We start from the raw sequence: 11,648 nt of genomic DNA, 5'->3' as shown, positions 1-11,648 counted from the left end.
TGTCAATAAACCTCATGTCACTGTGATTGAAAGTTGTAAAACTATAAAACATGAAAATGCTTAGTAGGCGTGGGTGAAAACTTTTGATAGGCACAGTATGTCATATTTGGCATGGTCTGCTTACACAGCTGTCAGAAGACACGTGGCCTTGCTCACTAGCAGTTTATTCTACACAGATAATTACTTCAAATGTTTAGGAAACTAATAAATAATCCCCTCTGACACGAGCATGTAGATTTTTTGGTGGTGTATTTTCAAATAGGAAATGGTATCACTGAAAATGTATTATGTTATGCACATATACCTTGACATTAATTGACTATAGTTGAGGTCCCCCATTAAGGAATACAAATGTGTCAACATCATTTACAATGAAATGACAGATGACAAATAACTGTTATCATTAAGAATTGATTTTGTAAATATTACTTTTAATCATGGCTGATGGCAGCTTTATCGACCCTCAGTTTATTTTATTTATAATGTAGGTTTTTAGAAGTTTTGGAAAGGATAAAATAAATATCTTGGGTTTTAAAAGATAATAGCAAAACTTAGAGAAAAGTCAGAGAAATAAAAAATGTTTTGGTGAACAGAATGTATGTTTTCCTTATCTAGGAAATAGTCTTGTGACCCAGCTAATATTTATTTTGTCCCGACCTCCAATGTTGGGAACAACTGCAACAGATCATTGTGTAAAGAGACAGTTAGATGATGGACTAGATGGAAATGAGATTGTACCTAACATGGACAACCTTCAATATGTAAAAAATAAAAAAATCAAGTGCTGTAACTGTTGGATAAAGCATAGTTTTATTCAGCAAGAAAAAAAAGTGCTTTGAAAAAAATGCGCTCAATAATATTATAAAACACTCTTGGATATAACCATTTTATAAACATAATACAGAGTTCCTGCAGCAATGTACATTATTTTATATCCTCAAAACTCCATGAGATGGCGGTAAGAGTCCTATACTGTAAACAAAAAAGTTTCTTGAATAGCAGGGATAACATGAAACATGGATCCTTTTTGCCTTAAGTGGGTTTTGTGGCCGAATTCTACACATCAAGATCATCGTCAGGATCCTCTTGGTCATAGTCATCGTTGGCATCCGGCTCATAATGAATTCGTCCTGATCCTGGGCCTGAGTGTAGCAGAGCTGTTTTCCTGTAAGATAAAAAAAAAAAGGGACAACATTGAAGTTATTTGTACAAATTAACAAAATATGTGGAATGTAATCATTATTTTTTGTTCTCACTTTTCTTTGCTGAACACAAAAGGAAGTGCAAGTTTCTGTTTTGCCTCACGCTCTGTATCAGATAATCGAAGGTTGAATGTCAAGTTGGCTGTTGGGTCCGTCTATAGAAAAACAGAAAGGGCCCTTGATAGTCAGCAAAATGTAAACCTCATCTGTATTCCATTGAACCACATATAGTGTGAATGGATTAAGTTTATGTTTATGTTATGCACCTCTTGTTCTTCAGAGTCGGCCTTTTTGGCTCCCTTGCTGAACTTGCTTTGTACTACAACTGTAAGATCATCTTTGATTCTGAAAATCTCCTCCTATGGACAAAACCCCAATTATAAACCATTACAAAAAGGGAACTGAGCAATAAACTATTTTTAAAAGGGAAAGAACAAAAAAAATAGTAATTCTTACATCTTGAATAACTTTCCCAGATTTTGAGCGCTTAGTTATTTTTGCCACAGCTTCGTCTCCCCTCATTGCAGGTTCCACAGTGATTACTGAAGTGGCCGAGTGGCATACACTTCCCACAGTCCCCCTCTGGTGCATGTCTGCATGGAGCAGACCGATAATAGACCTCACGGCTCCCCCTAATGAAAACACAGGAAAATACCCTTGGTGAAAAATGACATGGTCTATAGTGATGCTTAATTATAATATAAATCAACCAGTTTAATTTGTTTTAATTACCATGATTTCTCTAAAAAGTATAATGAAAGAAAAAAGACGACCAGCGATTTTTACAGCCTGGATGTAAACCTTAATTCATTCAATAAAATGACATCACACTGACACACACAATAGGAAGATGATGATTTAGACCTTTTCTAAGTTGCTGAAGAGTCCTGCAGACATCGGGAGTGCTGACATGTCTCAAAATCCACGAAAGAGAGTCGATCACTAAGGTAGCCGGTTTGGAGTGAGATGTTTGCTTGACCAGACGTGTAAGTTCCCCCAAACAGAACTGGTGAACTGTGAAAGCTGGGTGATCGGTCCAGCCCAGGGGGTCTGTGTAAGCATTGTGAAAGTGGAGTCTGAAATGACAATAAAACAGATGATTGACTATCTATTGGTGGTTTTCACGATCATTGATTAATAATTCATTCTAAAAAATGTCAGGAATCCATTTTTTATTTGCAAAAATGAAGACAGACAACAGATGATCAATCCTGCACTTTGCTTGATAATGGACTAACAGGATTAAATAAAATCAAAGTTATTCTGTCAACAATAATATCAAATTACCTTTGTACAGGTGATCCTCTCAATCCATCCTTCAGCTCTTCCTCACTGACCTCAAAGCCAAGAACATGGACAGCTTCCTCTCTAAATTCACAACATGGCGAAGGTAGATAGGTGTAAATATATATTTGTTTGTTTGTTTTAAACAACTATATAACCTAAAAACAAGTGTTTGTACATACATAACCAACTGTCACTCACAATGCATTTCTTAATATACCTGTTCAATGCAGCATTGATGAAGCTCTGCAGTAGATGTCGCCCAGAATAAGAAGCAGAATCTAAAAATGCAAGTTTAAATTACATGACTTTACTGTATGTTATGGTTTCAGTTTAGTTATACATACTACTATATATATATATATATATATATATATATATATATATATATATATATATATATATATATATATATATATACTCTAAGCAAAACAGACTAAACAACATTTACCTTGGATTACGAGAAGCCCTCCAGTATCAACGCCTTGCAGTAATTCAGGCAGCATTGTACTTGGTTATATAAATTAAATGTAGAAGGTCCAGGTAGCTACAGCTAGTTAGCATGCCTCTGATTCACCACCTATTTAGACATAAATGTGTTGTTTTTTTACTCGAACGAATTTAACGCAAGTGAAACGATACTTATCGGTTGAGAGTGATGAACTCCTAACGTCGCAGAAACTCATATATCATTACAAATGAAGCTTTCTCAGCCCAAACAAAGTCCAGCATGTTTCGCTAGATAGCATGTTGGTGTACATTCTTAAAACGTCATATCCCAGGATTCCCCTTACATTATTTTAGCTCAGATAAGGGAAATGTAGTTCACTAATTTTTGCAACCCATGCATGTTACGGGTTGAATGAACGCAACATTAACTACGTTACCCAGCATGCCGCGCGGGAAACACTGCGCTGGCAGCCTCAAGAGGTTTCTGCCGCGCACGGAGAAGGCTGTGCGGAATAAAGTCAAAACTCCAGTCGTTTTGTGTGCCTACAGCGAAGAAACTTGCTCTGAGAAGTTCACACTACGGACCTGCATTGACTAATAATCGCCTGGATCGAAGGAATGTTTACGTTTTTGCAATATTTTTCCACCGATGGTTATATAAATGTAGGGACGAAGAAAAGGGAGCTTTAAGTGCAGCACGTTAAGCAACAGAGGAATTAGTATTTTGTAGGGCTAATAACGTTAGTGTGGCGTCCAGTGTAAAGCACAGGCGTTTTGCTTGTGCTGTTGTTACGGATACCCTGGGAGGAATTGTTACAACTTCGACCCAGAGTGTTTTTGAGGAAGAGTGTGCTCGGTCCTCCGCGCCCTTGGCTAGCTGCTGCTGAAGTTCCCCGGCGGTAAGGTGCAGCCACGCCGGGGGAAGGCACAGCGCGACGGCCGCTACTGTCCGGCTAGCTCGCCTGCTGCTTCTGCTTCTTGGATCGGGGCCTTGTTGGTGAGGCGACAATGCTTGACATAATGTCTGAGCACCAAGGTAAGTTTCAACATTATATTCGGCACGACATTACAAACTGTTCCGAGCGTTATTAATGGGTTCGCTGTTGAAATCGGTCGTGTTTTGCGGAAATTAAGATGGCTAACCCAGCGTAAGTTATGTCTACCGTTAGTACTACGTCTGGTTGCGTATGCTTTATTAATAACCACTTGCTCATGACCAACTTGTGTTTTGTCGTCAAAATGCCATGGAAGTTGTGGTCAAAGTTGATCTATTTTAATTTACGAAGACTGTAGCTAACCTAATGTTAACGTATGTGTTGCAGTTAAGTTAGCTTGCTAGTTTGTTAACGCGCCGTTCCATGTAGCTTCATAGCTGGATAGCTAATGTTACCAGAACCAGCCCACAGAAAACACCCTTTACCATGACATCTTTAACGTGAAATAGATCTATTGTTAGACAATGAAAACATTATGTTTGCATTGGTTCAAATCGATTACACCTGGCTAACACCAAGCTAGCATTGCTAATAAGCCTCCCACTTCCATTTCAAATCAGCCAGCGTGATTAGCTTGCTGAACGTTAGCACAAGTTAGCTTGTATCAAAATTAACCATCAGCAATGTCGAGTTTATATTAATCTCGTAAATAAATAGGGCATTAAGGGACACGCGTTAATCAAAACCCTGTTGCCGTCATAGCTGCAAACGACATAACGTGTTGTTAGCTTCTCCTCTAAATGTCAGCTAACGTTAGCAGGTAGCATCCACACAATACAAAATCGCAAGTTTAAAAGCCTGGCAGCCAACAAAATGAGCTTTGTAAGCCAACCTTCTTCAAAGGCAACCATTTGTCTAAGCGGTAATCATAAATCGATAAACAAATAATGGTAACTGACTCCGGATCATAAAGAGTTAGGATAAAGTTCAGATGGTGGTCAAGTGACACCGGTTGCAGTTGTTGGCAGACTCAGTCAAAAAGCGTTAACACTCGATGACCGTTTTGCTTATTTTCCGCTCAAACGGTTATCTTTAAACCCTGTTGGTCAATTGAACGTAACGAACAAACACGGCTCCTAAAACAGCTCATCACTAATAACCCTGATTAAGTAATTGAGCCGTGTTAGCAAGCTAATGCTATCGTTGGTCCCCATGTGTCCATCATACTCCCAGACAACAAGGTGCTTGGTAATGCTGTATATAAGCTGTCTCTGTACAAAAATAACAAGGGAATCAACAAGGGTTCACTTTTGACTTAAAGCATTGTCCTTTCTTTTCCACCAGATTCACTGTTGTCGTGCAAAACGGAAACTTTGGTGAGTACTTTGCATAGTTTCTTTAAATGCACTCTGTTATACTTTTAGTCGCTTTTTGTTTATATTGTCTTTACTTTGCTAAACAAATGCATTTCCTTTCTTTAGCCCCCCGAGAGAAAAAAGAGGACTGTTGAGGACTTCAATAAGTTTTGCAGCTTTGTCCTGGCGTATGCTGGTTACATCCCCAGTCCAAAGGAGGTAAGCTGCTTTGAATGTCACTGTTGATTATAGAAATGACTGCTACTACAGATAGTGAAAATATTCCAAAACTTTCTTTCTTGTTATCTCGAAGGAAAGTTCCTGGTCTCCAACATCTTCCAGCTCTGCTCACAGTTCGGGGTTATCAGCAGATGGAGGTGGTGGAGGAAGCAGCTCCACCGGCAACACATGGGCAGATGGAAGCTCAGACATCCACACCATCCACACATTTGTTCGCAAAGCTCGAGCAAACAAGGGAAAAAGTATTCGCCGCATGCACTCTGACAGCACTCTGCTGGACAAGATGCGCCTTAAAGACTCTCTGTACGAGAGCCAGGCCAGTTCTAAGGCCGATCGCAAGAAGGACAAAAAGCTGAAAAAGCTCTCGCTTGGTTCTGCCATGCCGGGGGCTGATAGCGGCAGCAGTGAAGGTGAGAAAAGGGCACGCATTAAACGCAGCAAAAACTCTAAACAGCCGAAGCCTAAGAAGCTCAAAACTTCCGCGACTCAAAGCGAGACAGACTCTGAGGCACGGCACACGCATACGGAGGTACGACCAGCCACTGACGAGCTGACGGAGCACGTGGGCTCCACCCTCAGCATGCAGGGCCTGGGGAAGCTGCAGCAGGAGGAGGCCCTCCAGGAAGCAGAGATGAGCTCCAGTGAGGGGGAGACCTGGATCGCTGACGAAGACATTATGGTGGAGTCAGGTATGTGAAGCAAACAATGAATTCTAAAAGGGCTTCTGTCCTAAATAAACTCTGATTGAAGACATTTGACCAGCTATAATTTTAAGGGCCGCATAACATTTTATTGAAATCTACAATATGGACTCGTATATACAAATCGCAGCAATCACAATATTTGTAAAAAGCTAAATATGTGTTGTAATACCTTTTTTGTGTGGAGCGCCAGAGATATCCCAGCTTAACAAAACACATGTGTTTGGTCCTAAAAAGATTTAGCAGTTTGTGGTCAAGGAAAAATCACAAATTGCTCATTTGAATATATTTCTCAATCCCTCCAGTATTGGTAATCATATAATAAACAATAGCAGTTGAGTATTATTTCCAAACATGCCACCATAATGATATCCTATACCTCTGTTCTCTTCGTCAACACAGGCGATGATTCGTGGGACTTGATCACCTGTTACTGTGGGAAGCCATTCGCAGGACGGCCGATGATCGAGTGCAACCAGTGCGGCATTTGGGTGCATCTGTCGTGTGCGAAGATCAAGAAGTCCAACGTTCCGGACATCTTTTACTGCCACAAGTGCAGGGACGTGCGGCGGTCTGGAAACAAAAAGGACCCGTAGGCATGGAGAGGACGGGAGGGACGAGGAGCTACCCCCCCCCCCCCCCCCCACCCCCCCTGTTTTTGCTTTCCTCTTGACTCGTGTTTTCTTCGATGCCTACAGCCAAAACAGCCTAAATCATAACCTGGATGGCAACTGTATTGTCAGTTTGTAGGATTTATCTTGACAATCACAACCATTCTTATTTATCCTTCACGGTTTCTGTTTTTTTTTTTGTTTCTTACGTTTTTTTTTATTTGGCTAATGTGAAGAACTGGACGGAAGACAACAGTGACAGTGGAGAATCATTTATTTGTTACTAATTAATTGGCTTTATTGTTGTATACTGTGCTTGTGATGTGCACATAAACACTTGTTCTCATATTAACTGAAGGTGCATTTCGACTTAAATTATTTCTTGAGGATTTAGACAAATCAGTGGAATTTTCCTTAAGTGTTTCAGGTTGATAACTTCAACTTCAAATCAATGCAAAGTTTTACACATTGAGAACATTTTAAACGTAAGAGTTGGGAAACGTCAACCCTGTTATTTGTTTAGAAGTATGTCATAATGATACGCGGGCAGCTCATTCTATTTTTGATCGTATTTTGACGATTTATCGAGTTTGCATTTTTGTTTCGGTTGTCAGTGATGATCACTGAACTTTAAATATAGAGATGTCACTCCTCTAGAATAAGTCTAACCTTTGAATTCATAGAATCTGCAATTGCATTTCAAATTGCACATAGACAATTCTCTCGGCAGTGCACTTTTTTAAATACATTCCCAAATATCAATCCACTGCGTGTATGGGTAGTATTTGGGATATGATAAGCTACGGCTGGTTTAAATCTGTACTTGGCATGTCGCTGTGTACATCCATTATTAAGCGCTTAATGTTTCTCCCTGTCTGGCTTGTTAATCAATGATAGCCATTTACCATGAACAACATATACATTGAAAGCTGTTAATTTTTGATGTCTTTGTTTCATGTGTGGTTTTTAGTTTCTCATGTTTAAAATGAAATGAGGGCGTAACGTTGCTGTAAGACGAGTGGTTTGGCAGTCCTTTCACTATCAAAGTGGCTATGAAGCTCATTTATAAATGGTTGTAAAATATTGTTTTTGTTTCATGTGATTTGTTTATTTCTTAGCTTTCTGAGAAGCGGGATTAGAGATGCGCCCCACATCAGAGAATGGACATAAGATTGTCTCACATCGAGAACAAAGTTGTAGTGTACAGAAAATAAGTTGGCGCCGCATAGGTTGCGGCGATGGTTTATGTTGTTTGGTTTTTACCATGTGCTTTTTCTTTTGTTGGTGGGAGAGTCTTGGTAAGTCTCCAGTAGCAGTTGCACTCTCTCTACAACTTCAAATTCTGTGTACATATCCTGTTCTTTGACAACTGTACATATGTGAAAGTGAAGAGAGAAAATACCCAAGCAAAATCTATATTTTCTGCAGTCTGATATTGTTTTCTTTAATTGTAGCTTGAAAAATAAAAGTCTTTGGGAGCATAAAAGTGATATTTCAAATCATTTTTATTAAAAGGACACATACAACAAAGACTTTCCTAACAGTTATTTTGTCACATTTAATTAGATCTTTGCACACAGCAGTATTTGTCATGTTTGCATCTTCTACCACTAGAGGGAGATGGTCGACAGGCATCTCACTGGTTAGTACGGCAGTGAGTTAAATAATGCAGAATAAATATGGAATTGGAGTTGCGCTTCACTCCATGTATTTTTCCCAGGAGATTTCAGGGATCATCCTGTAAAAAAACACAAATGCTCAATTGTTCACCTAATTAGAATCAGCAGTGCTATAAATCAGAAGCTTATCAAGCTAGTGGTGTGAAAATCTTTGCTAGCCATGCCAATAAAAAGGTTTCTTTAAGCATATGATGAAAAAGAAATTTCGAACCGAGACATGGAAAGGGAAAAATACCCTGATTCTCTAATGACAATTACAACATTTAATAACTGAAGTAGATAATTAGTGCTCATTAAAACTATCTTGTAGCATTAGCATTACTAAACAACAAACTGTCATTTTTTCCCAAGTATAGCTTCTAATGTAGTTTATGAACAGTTTTCCCACAGTATTTGTTATCTTGTAACTCACCTTTTTGTTTCGGAAACTGGCCATTTGAAAGCTGCCGATGGAGTCCAGAGGAGCAACCTTCCTCCTGTAAATAGGAATCAGAAAACGTTATTAATCCCGAGGAAATTGGTGATATTCGTATATAAACATAAAATGTCCAATAAAGGTACACAAAGAAGAAAATACAATTTCAAATATGTATCTAATATCATTAATAAGTGGTTAAAGTACAAATGTATACTATATATAGTCAATCCTGGCCAATTTCTGTGATGCACGGTGACTAACAATACAATTTATTATTTTAATTCCTAATAAAAATGTACCGTATTAAAATAAAATATGCATTTGTCACTAGAAAAAATTAAGAATTACTCATTCTCTCAGATAAATGTGATGGTTGACATAAACAAAGTTATTTAAACAACTTGCAATTTTATTACACTTCCAGCCACCCTTTCTACAGCTATATAAGCGTACATTTCATCATCTGTCACAACAAAACTACTTCAAACAAGTTTAAATCAATTCAAACTATGGTAGAAGTTGGCTCTCATTCCTCACCTCTTTTCATTGGCTTTACGCTGAAACTGTGTCTGTCCCTGGCGTTGAGGAGTAAGGTTCTCTGTTGGGGCGAGGAACGTCTCTGGATGATGATGGTGGTGGCGGCTCTCCACTCCCCTGTCAATCTCCACAGCAGCGTCTCCCACTGAGAGGTCCTGCTCTGAGCGACCATGGGGGTGAGGGAAGAGCTCTTGGTCCATCCAATCGACTTCCTGAGAGAGAAAATCAGATTATTAAACTTTTCAGGTATTTTAGTTGTCCACAAAAGCTCGAGAATGTTGTGAAAACCTTACCCTTTTGTGTCTGAATCTGCTTAGTAATACAGAAGGAGACGCCTCGGGCATCATGTAGAGAGCCAGGAAAGACAGCACACACCTGGAGTAAAGCATCTGAACAGAGTAAGGTAGGAAGAGTCAGTAACAGAAAACACAAATGTAATTTAAAGTTAGAAGAAGCAACAAGCTCACCTTGAATCCTCTGTTTTCTCTGTGGAGTTCTGTCCTGAAAACGGTGATGGTTGCAGCTCTGCGTCTTCTGGGCTGCTGTTCAGCGTGCACGGTATTTGTAGCCATGAATCTAGGGTGGGTTTTTATTATGGGACTGGCATCAGGCGCTGTTTAGGCTAAGTGAGTGTGTGTGTGACTGTTTGACTACAGACAAGCCAATTACATCTGCCGCCTTGTCGCGTTGTCATCATTAGTGTTAAAGCTCTGAAGCTACTTGTAAGAGAGTGCTGACAACATGCCTCGGCACACGCATACATACACATACATGCACTGTCCCACGCCCTCGCCCATTTTCTCAGCAGGGGAGAAGGGAGTGAGATAAGCTTATTGTTTAGGGTGTTGTAGCTGGATGTGTACAGGCTTGTCTTGGAAATATACATTACCCTGAGGCTGGTTTCAGATGTCTGCTGCATTCAAAGTTTAGTTTTTTACCACATGAACTTGTCTTTGAGTTAAAGAGTCAGGAAAACAAACAAAAATGACTGACTATCTGTCATTTATATTTGGCAGATCTAAAAATATTAAGTGGATCTTTTGTACTAAACTAATACTCAAACAGTAACAACATTTCCTTAAAGAAATGTTTTATTAGTCTATGAAAACATGCAAAATAATGAAAATGGTGCTATAAGTATGGAATTCAAACTACTTAAATACACTATAAAAGCCATTAAACCGAGGAAATTAAGCAACTATTTATATTTCTACATAATAAATATCATACATGATATATGATTTGCAGTCTAAATTGAAATAATAATGCTGAATATCAGTTTATCCAAAACTCCTATCTGTATTAAATCAATGTGTTTGGGTTTAAAGAGAGGCACAGAGACAGAGAGATCAGAGATAGGGGTCAGTGTGTGTGGTGATCCTGAAAACTTGATCACTTAGTATCGCCTGACTTAACCGGTGGATCGCCACCCAAAGCAGACCACACACACACACACACACACACACACACACACACACACACACACACACACACACACACACACACACACACACACACACACACACACACACACACACACACACACACACACACACACACACTCCGCCAGCCTGCTGCTGCCTCTGTCTCCGGAAAACAATACAGAGGGGAGACAGTGTACAGGGATGGGTGGAGAGATTGGCAGAGGATGGCGGGGGTCTGTTATGAGAATATGCACATTCAGACACGTTTTCACTTTTCCTCTTTTCCCGCCCTGTCCTAATTATTTCTATTCTGGGACACTGAAGGCCCACCAAACATAGAGGCAGTGCTGATAGACCAGGCGTGTATAAATAAGCCAAAGCAAGGCTGGCAGCAGGACAGCAGGGGCAGAGGCCAGATAGGCTGCACTGATTACCTCCATTATCAGACAGGCCTCATTAGGAGACTCTGTGTGTGTGTGTGTGTGTGTGTGTGTGTGTGTGTGTGTGTGTGTGTGTGTGTGTGTGTGTGTGTGTGTGTGTGTGTGTGTGTGTGTGTGTGTGTGTGTGTGTGTGTGTGTGTGTGTGTGTGTGTGTTGCAGGGCCGGCCCTAGGCACTGGCGAACTAGCCGGTCGCCTAGGGCGCCAGATCTGGAGGGGCGCTGCAATGGGAGAAAAAAAATTATAAAACAAAAATATATATATTAATTTTTTATTTGTATTCTGCCTAATTTTCTGCCCTTGATGTAATACATTTACATTAATAATTGAATTGAACAACAAAAATAAAATACGTTACATCTATTTGTTATTGG

General features: G+C 39.7%; 3 protein-coding genes across 4 annotated transcripts; 1 reads left to right on the top strand and 2 right to left on the bottom strand.

The window, feature by feature from the left end:
- Nucleotides 1-787: 787 nt before the first annotated feature.
- Nucleotides 788-3,244, bottom strand: elp5 (elongator acetyltransferase complex subunit 5). The gene is made up of 8 exons (XM_079671396.1): nt 2,938-3,244; nt 2,707-2,767; nt 2,490-2,570; nt 2,067-2,278; nt 1,659-1,834; nt 1,469-1,561; nt 1,257-1,357; nt 788-1,165 (listed from the first exon to the last, which is right to left on the bottom strand). Exons 1-8 carry the CDS (start codon nt 2,990-2,992, stop codon nt 1,057-1,059), a joined length of 888 nt encoding a protein of 295 aa, XP_079527522.1. The 5' UTR covers nt 2,993-3,244; the 3' UTR covers nt 788-1,056.
- Nucleotides 3,245-3,420: 176 nt separating this feature from the next.
- phf23b (PHD finger protein 23b) lies at nt 3,421-8,310 on the top strand. 2 transcript variants are annotated; one of them, XM_079671390.1, is made up of 5 exons: nt 3,421-3,972; nt 5,216-5,247; nt 5,353-5,445; nt 5,540-6,155; nt 6,570-8,310. In XM_079671390.1, exons 1-5 carry the CDS (start codon nt 3,945-3,947, stop codon nt 6,761-6,763), a joined length of 963 nt encoding a protein of 320 aa, XP_079527516.1. In that variant the 5' UTR covers nt 3,421-3,944; the 3' UTR covers nt 6,764-8,310. The 2 variants fall into 2 exon arrangements, with proteins under 2 accessions (XP_079527516.1, XP_079527515.1); XM_079671389.1 differs by lacking the exon at nt 3,421-3,972 and adding an exon at nt 3,991-5,112 and having other exon boundaries at nt 5,193-5,247.
- LOC307033115 (uncharacterized protein) lies at nt 6,932-11,214 on the bottom strand. Its single transcript, XM_079671401.1, has 5 exons — nt 9,880-11,214; nt 9,706-9,801; nt 9,413-9,624; nt 8,870-8,933; nt 6,932-8,516 (listed from the first exon to the last, which is right to left on the bottom strand). The coding sequence occupies exons 1-5, from the start codon at nt 9,982-9,984 to the stop codon at nt 8,505-8,507; spliced, it is 489 nt and encodes a 162-aa protein (XP_079527527.1). The 5' UTR covers nt 9,985-11,214; the 3' UTR covers nt 6,932-8,504.
- Nucleotides 11,215-11,648: the final 434 nt, after the last annotated feature.

This window comes from Notothenia rossii, assembly GCF_949606895.1.
Source record: "Notothenia rossii genome assembly, chromosome: 3".
Taxonomy (NCBI): domain Eukaryota; kingdom Metazoa; phylum Chordata; class Actinopteri; order Perciformes; family Nototheniidae; genus Notothenia; species Notothenia rossii.
The sequence above is the reverse complement of the archived record's forward strand: the minus strand, read 5'-3'. Positions and strand labels throughout refer to the sequence as shown.

Excerpts from the sequence above, each read along its gene's own strand:
- elp5 (XM_079671396.1), bottom strand. The coding sequence starts at position 2,992 with ATGCTGCCTGAATTACTGCAAGGCGTTGATACTGGAGGGCTTCTCGTA. Across the intron at positions 2,571-2,706 it reads ATCAATGCTGCATTGAACAG|AGAGGAAGCTGTCCATGTTC; the intron begins GTATATTAAGAA and ends TTGTGAATTTAG. Across the intron at positions 1,835-2,066 it reads TCTTCAGCAACTTAGAAAAG|GGGGAGCCGTGAGGTCTATT; the intron begins GTCTAAATCATC and ends TGTTTTCATTAG.
- phf23b (XM_079671389.1), top strand. The coding sequence starts at position 5,066 with ATGCTATCGTTGGTCCCCATGTGTCCATCATACTCCCAGACAACAAG. Across the intron at positions 5,248-5,352 it reads CGTGCAAAACGGAAACTTTG|CCCCCCGAGAGAAAAAAGAG; the intron begins GTGAGTACTTTG and ends TCCTTTCTTTAG. Across the intron at positions 5,446-5,539 it reads ACATCCCCAGTCCAAAGGAG|GAAAGTTCCTGGTCTCCAAC; the intron begins GTAAGCTGCTTT and ends GTTATCTCGAAG.
- LOC307033115 (XM_079671401.1), bottom strand. The coding sequence starts at position 9,984 with ATGGCTACAAATACCGTGCACGCTGAACAGCAGCCCAGAAGACGCAGA. Across the intron at positions 9,625-9,705 it reads GCAGATTCAGACACAAAAGG|GAAGTCGATTGGATGGACCA; the intron begins GTAAGGTTTTCA and ends TTTCTCTCTCAG. Across the intron at positions 8,934-9,412 it reads CGTAAAGCCAATGAAAAGAG|GAGGAAGGTTGCTCCTCTGG; the intron begins GTGAGGAATGAG and ends TCCTATTTACAG.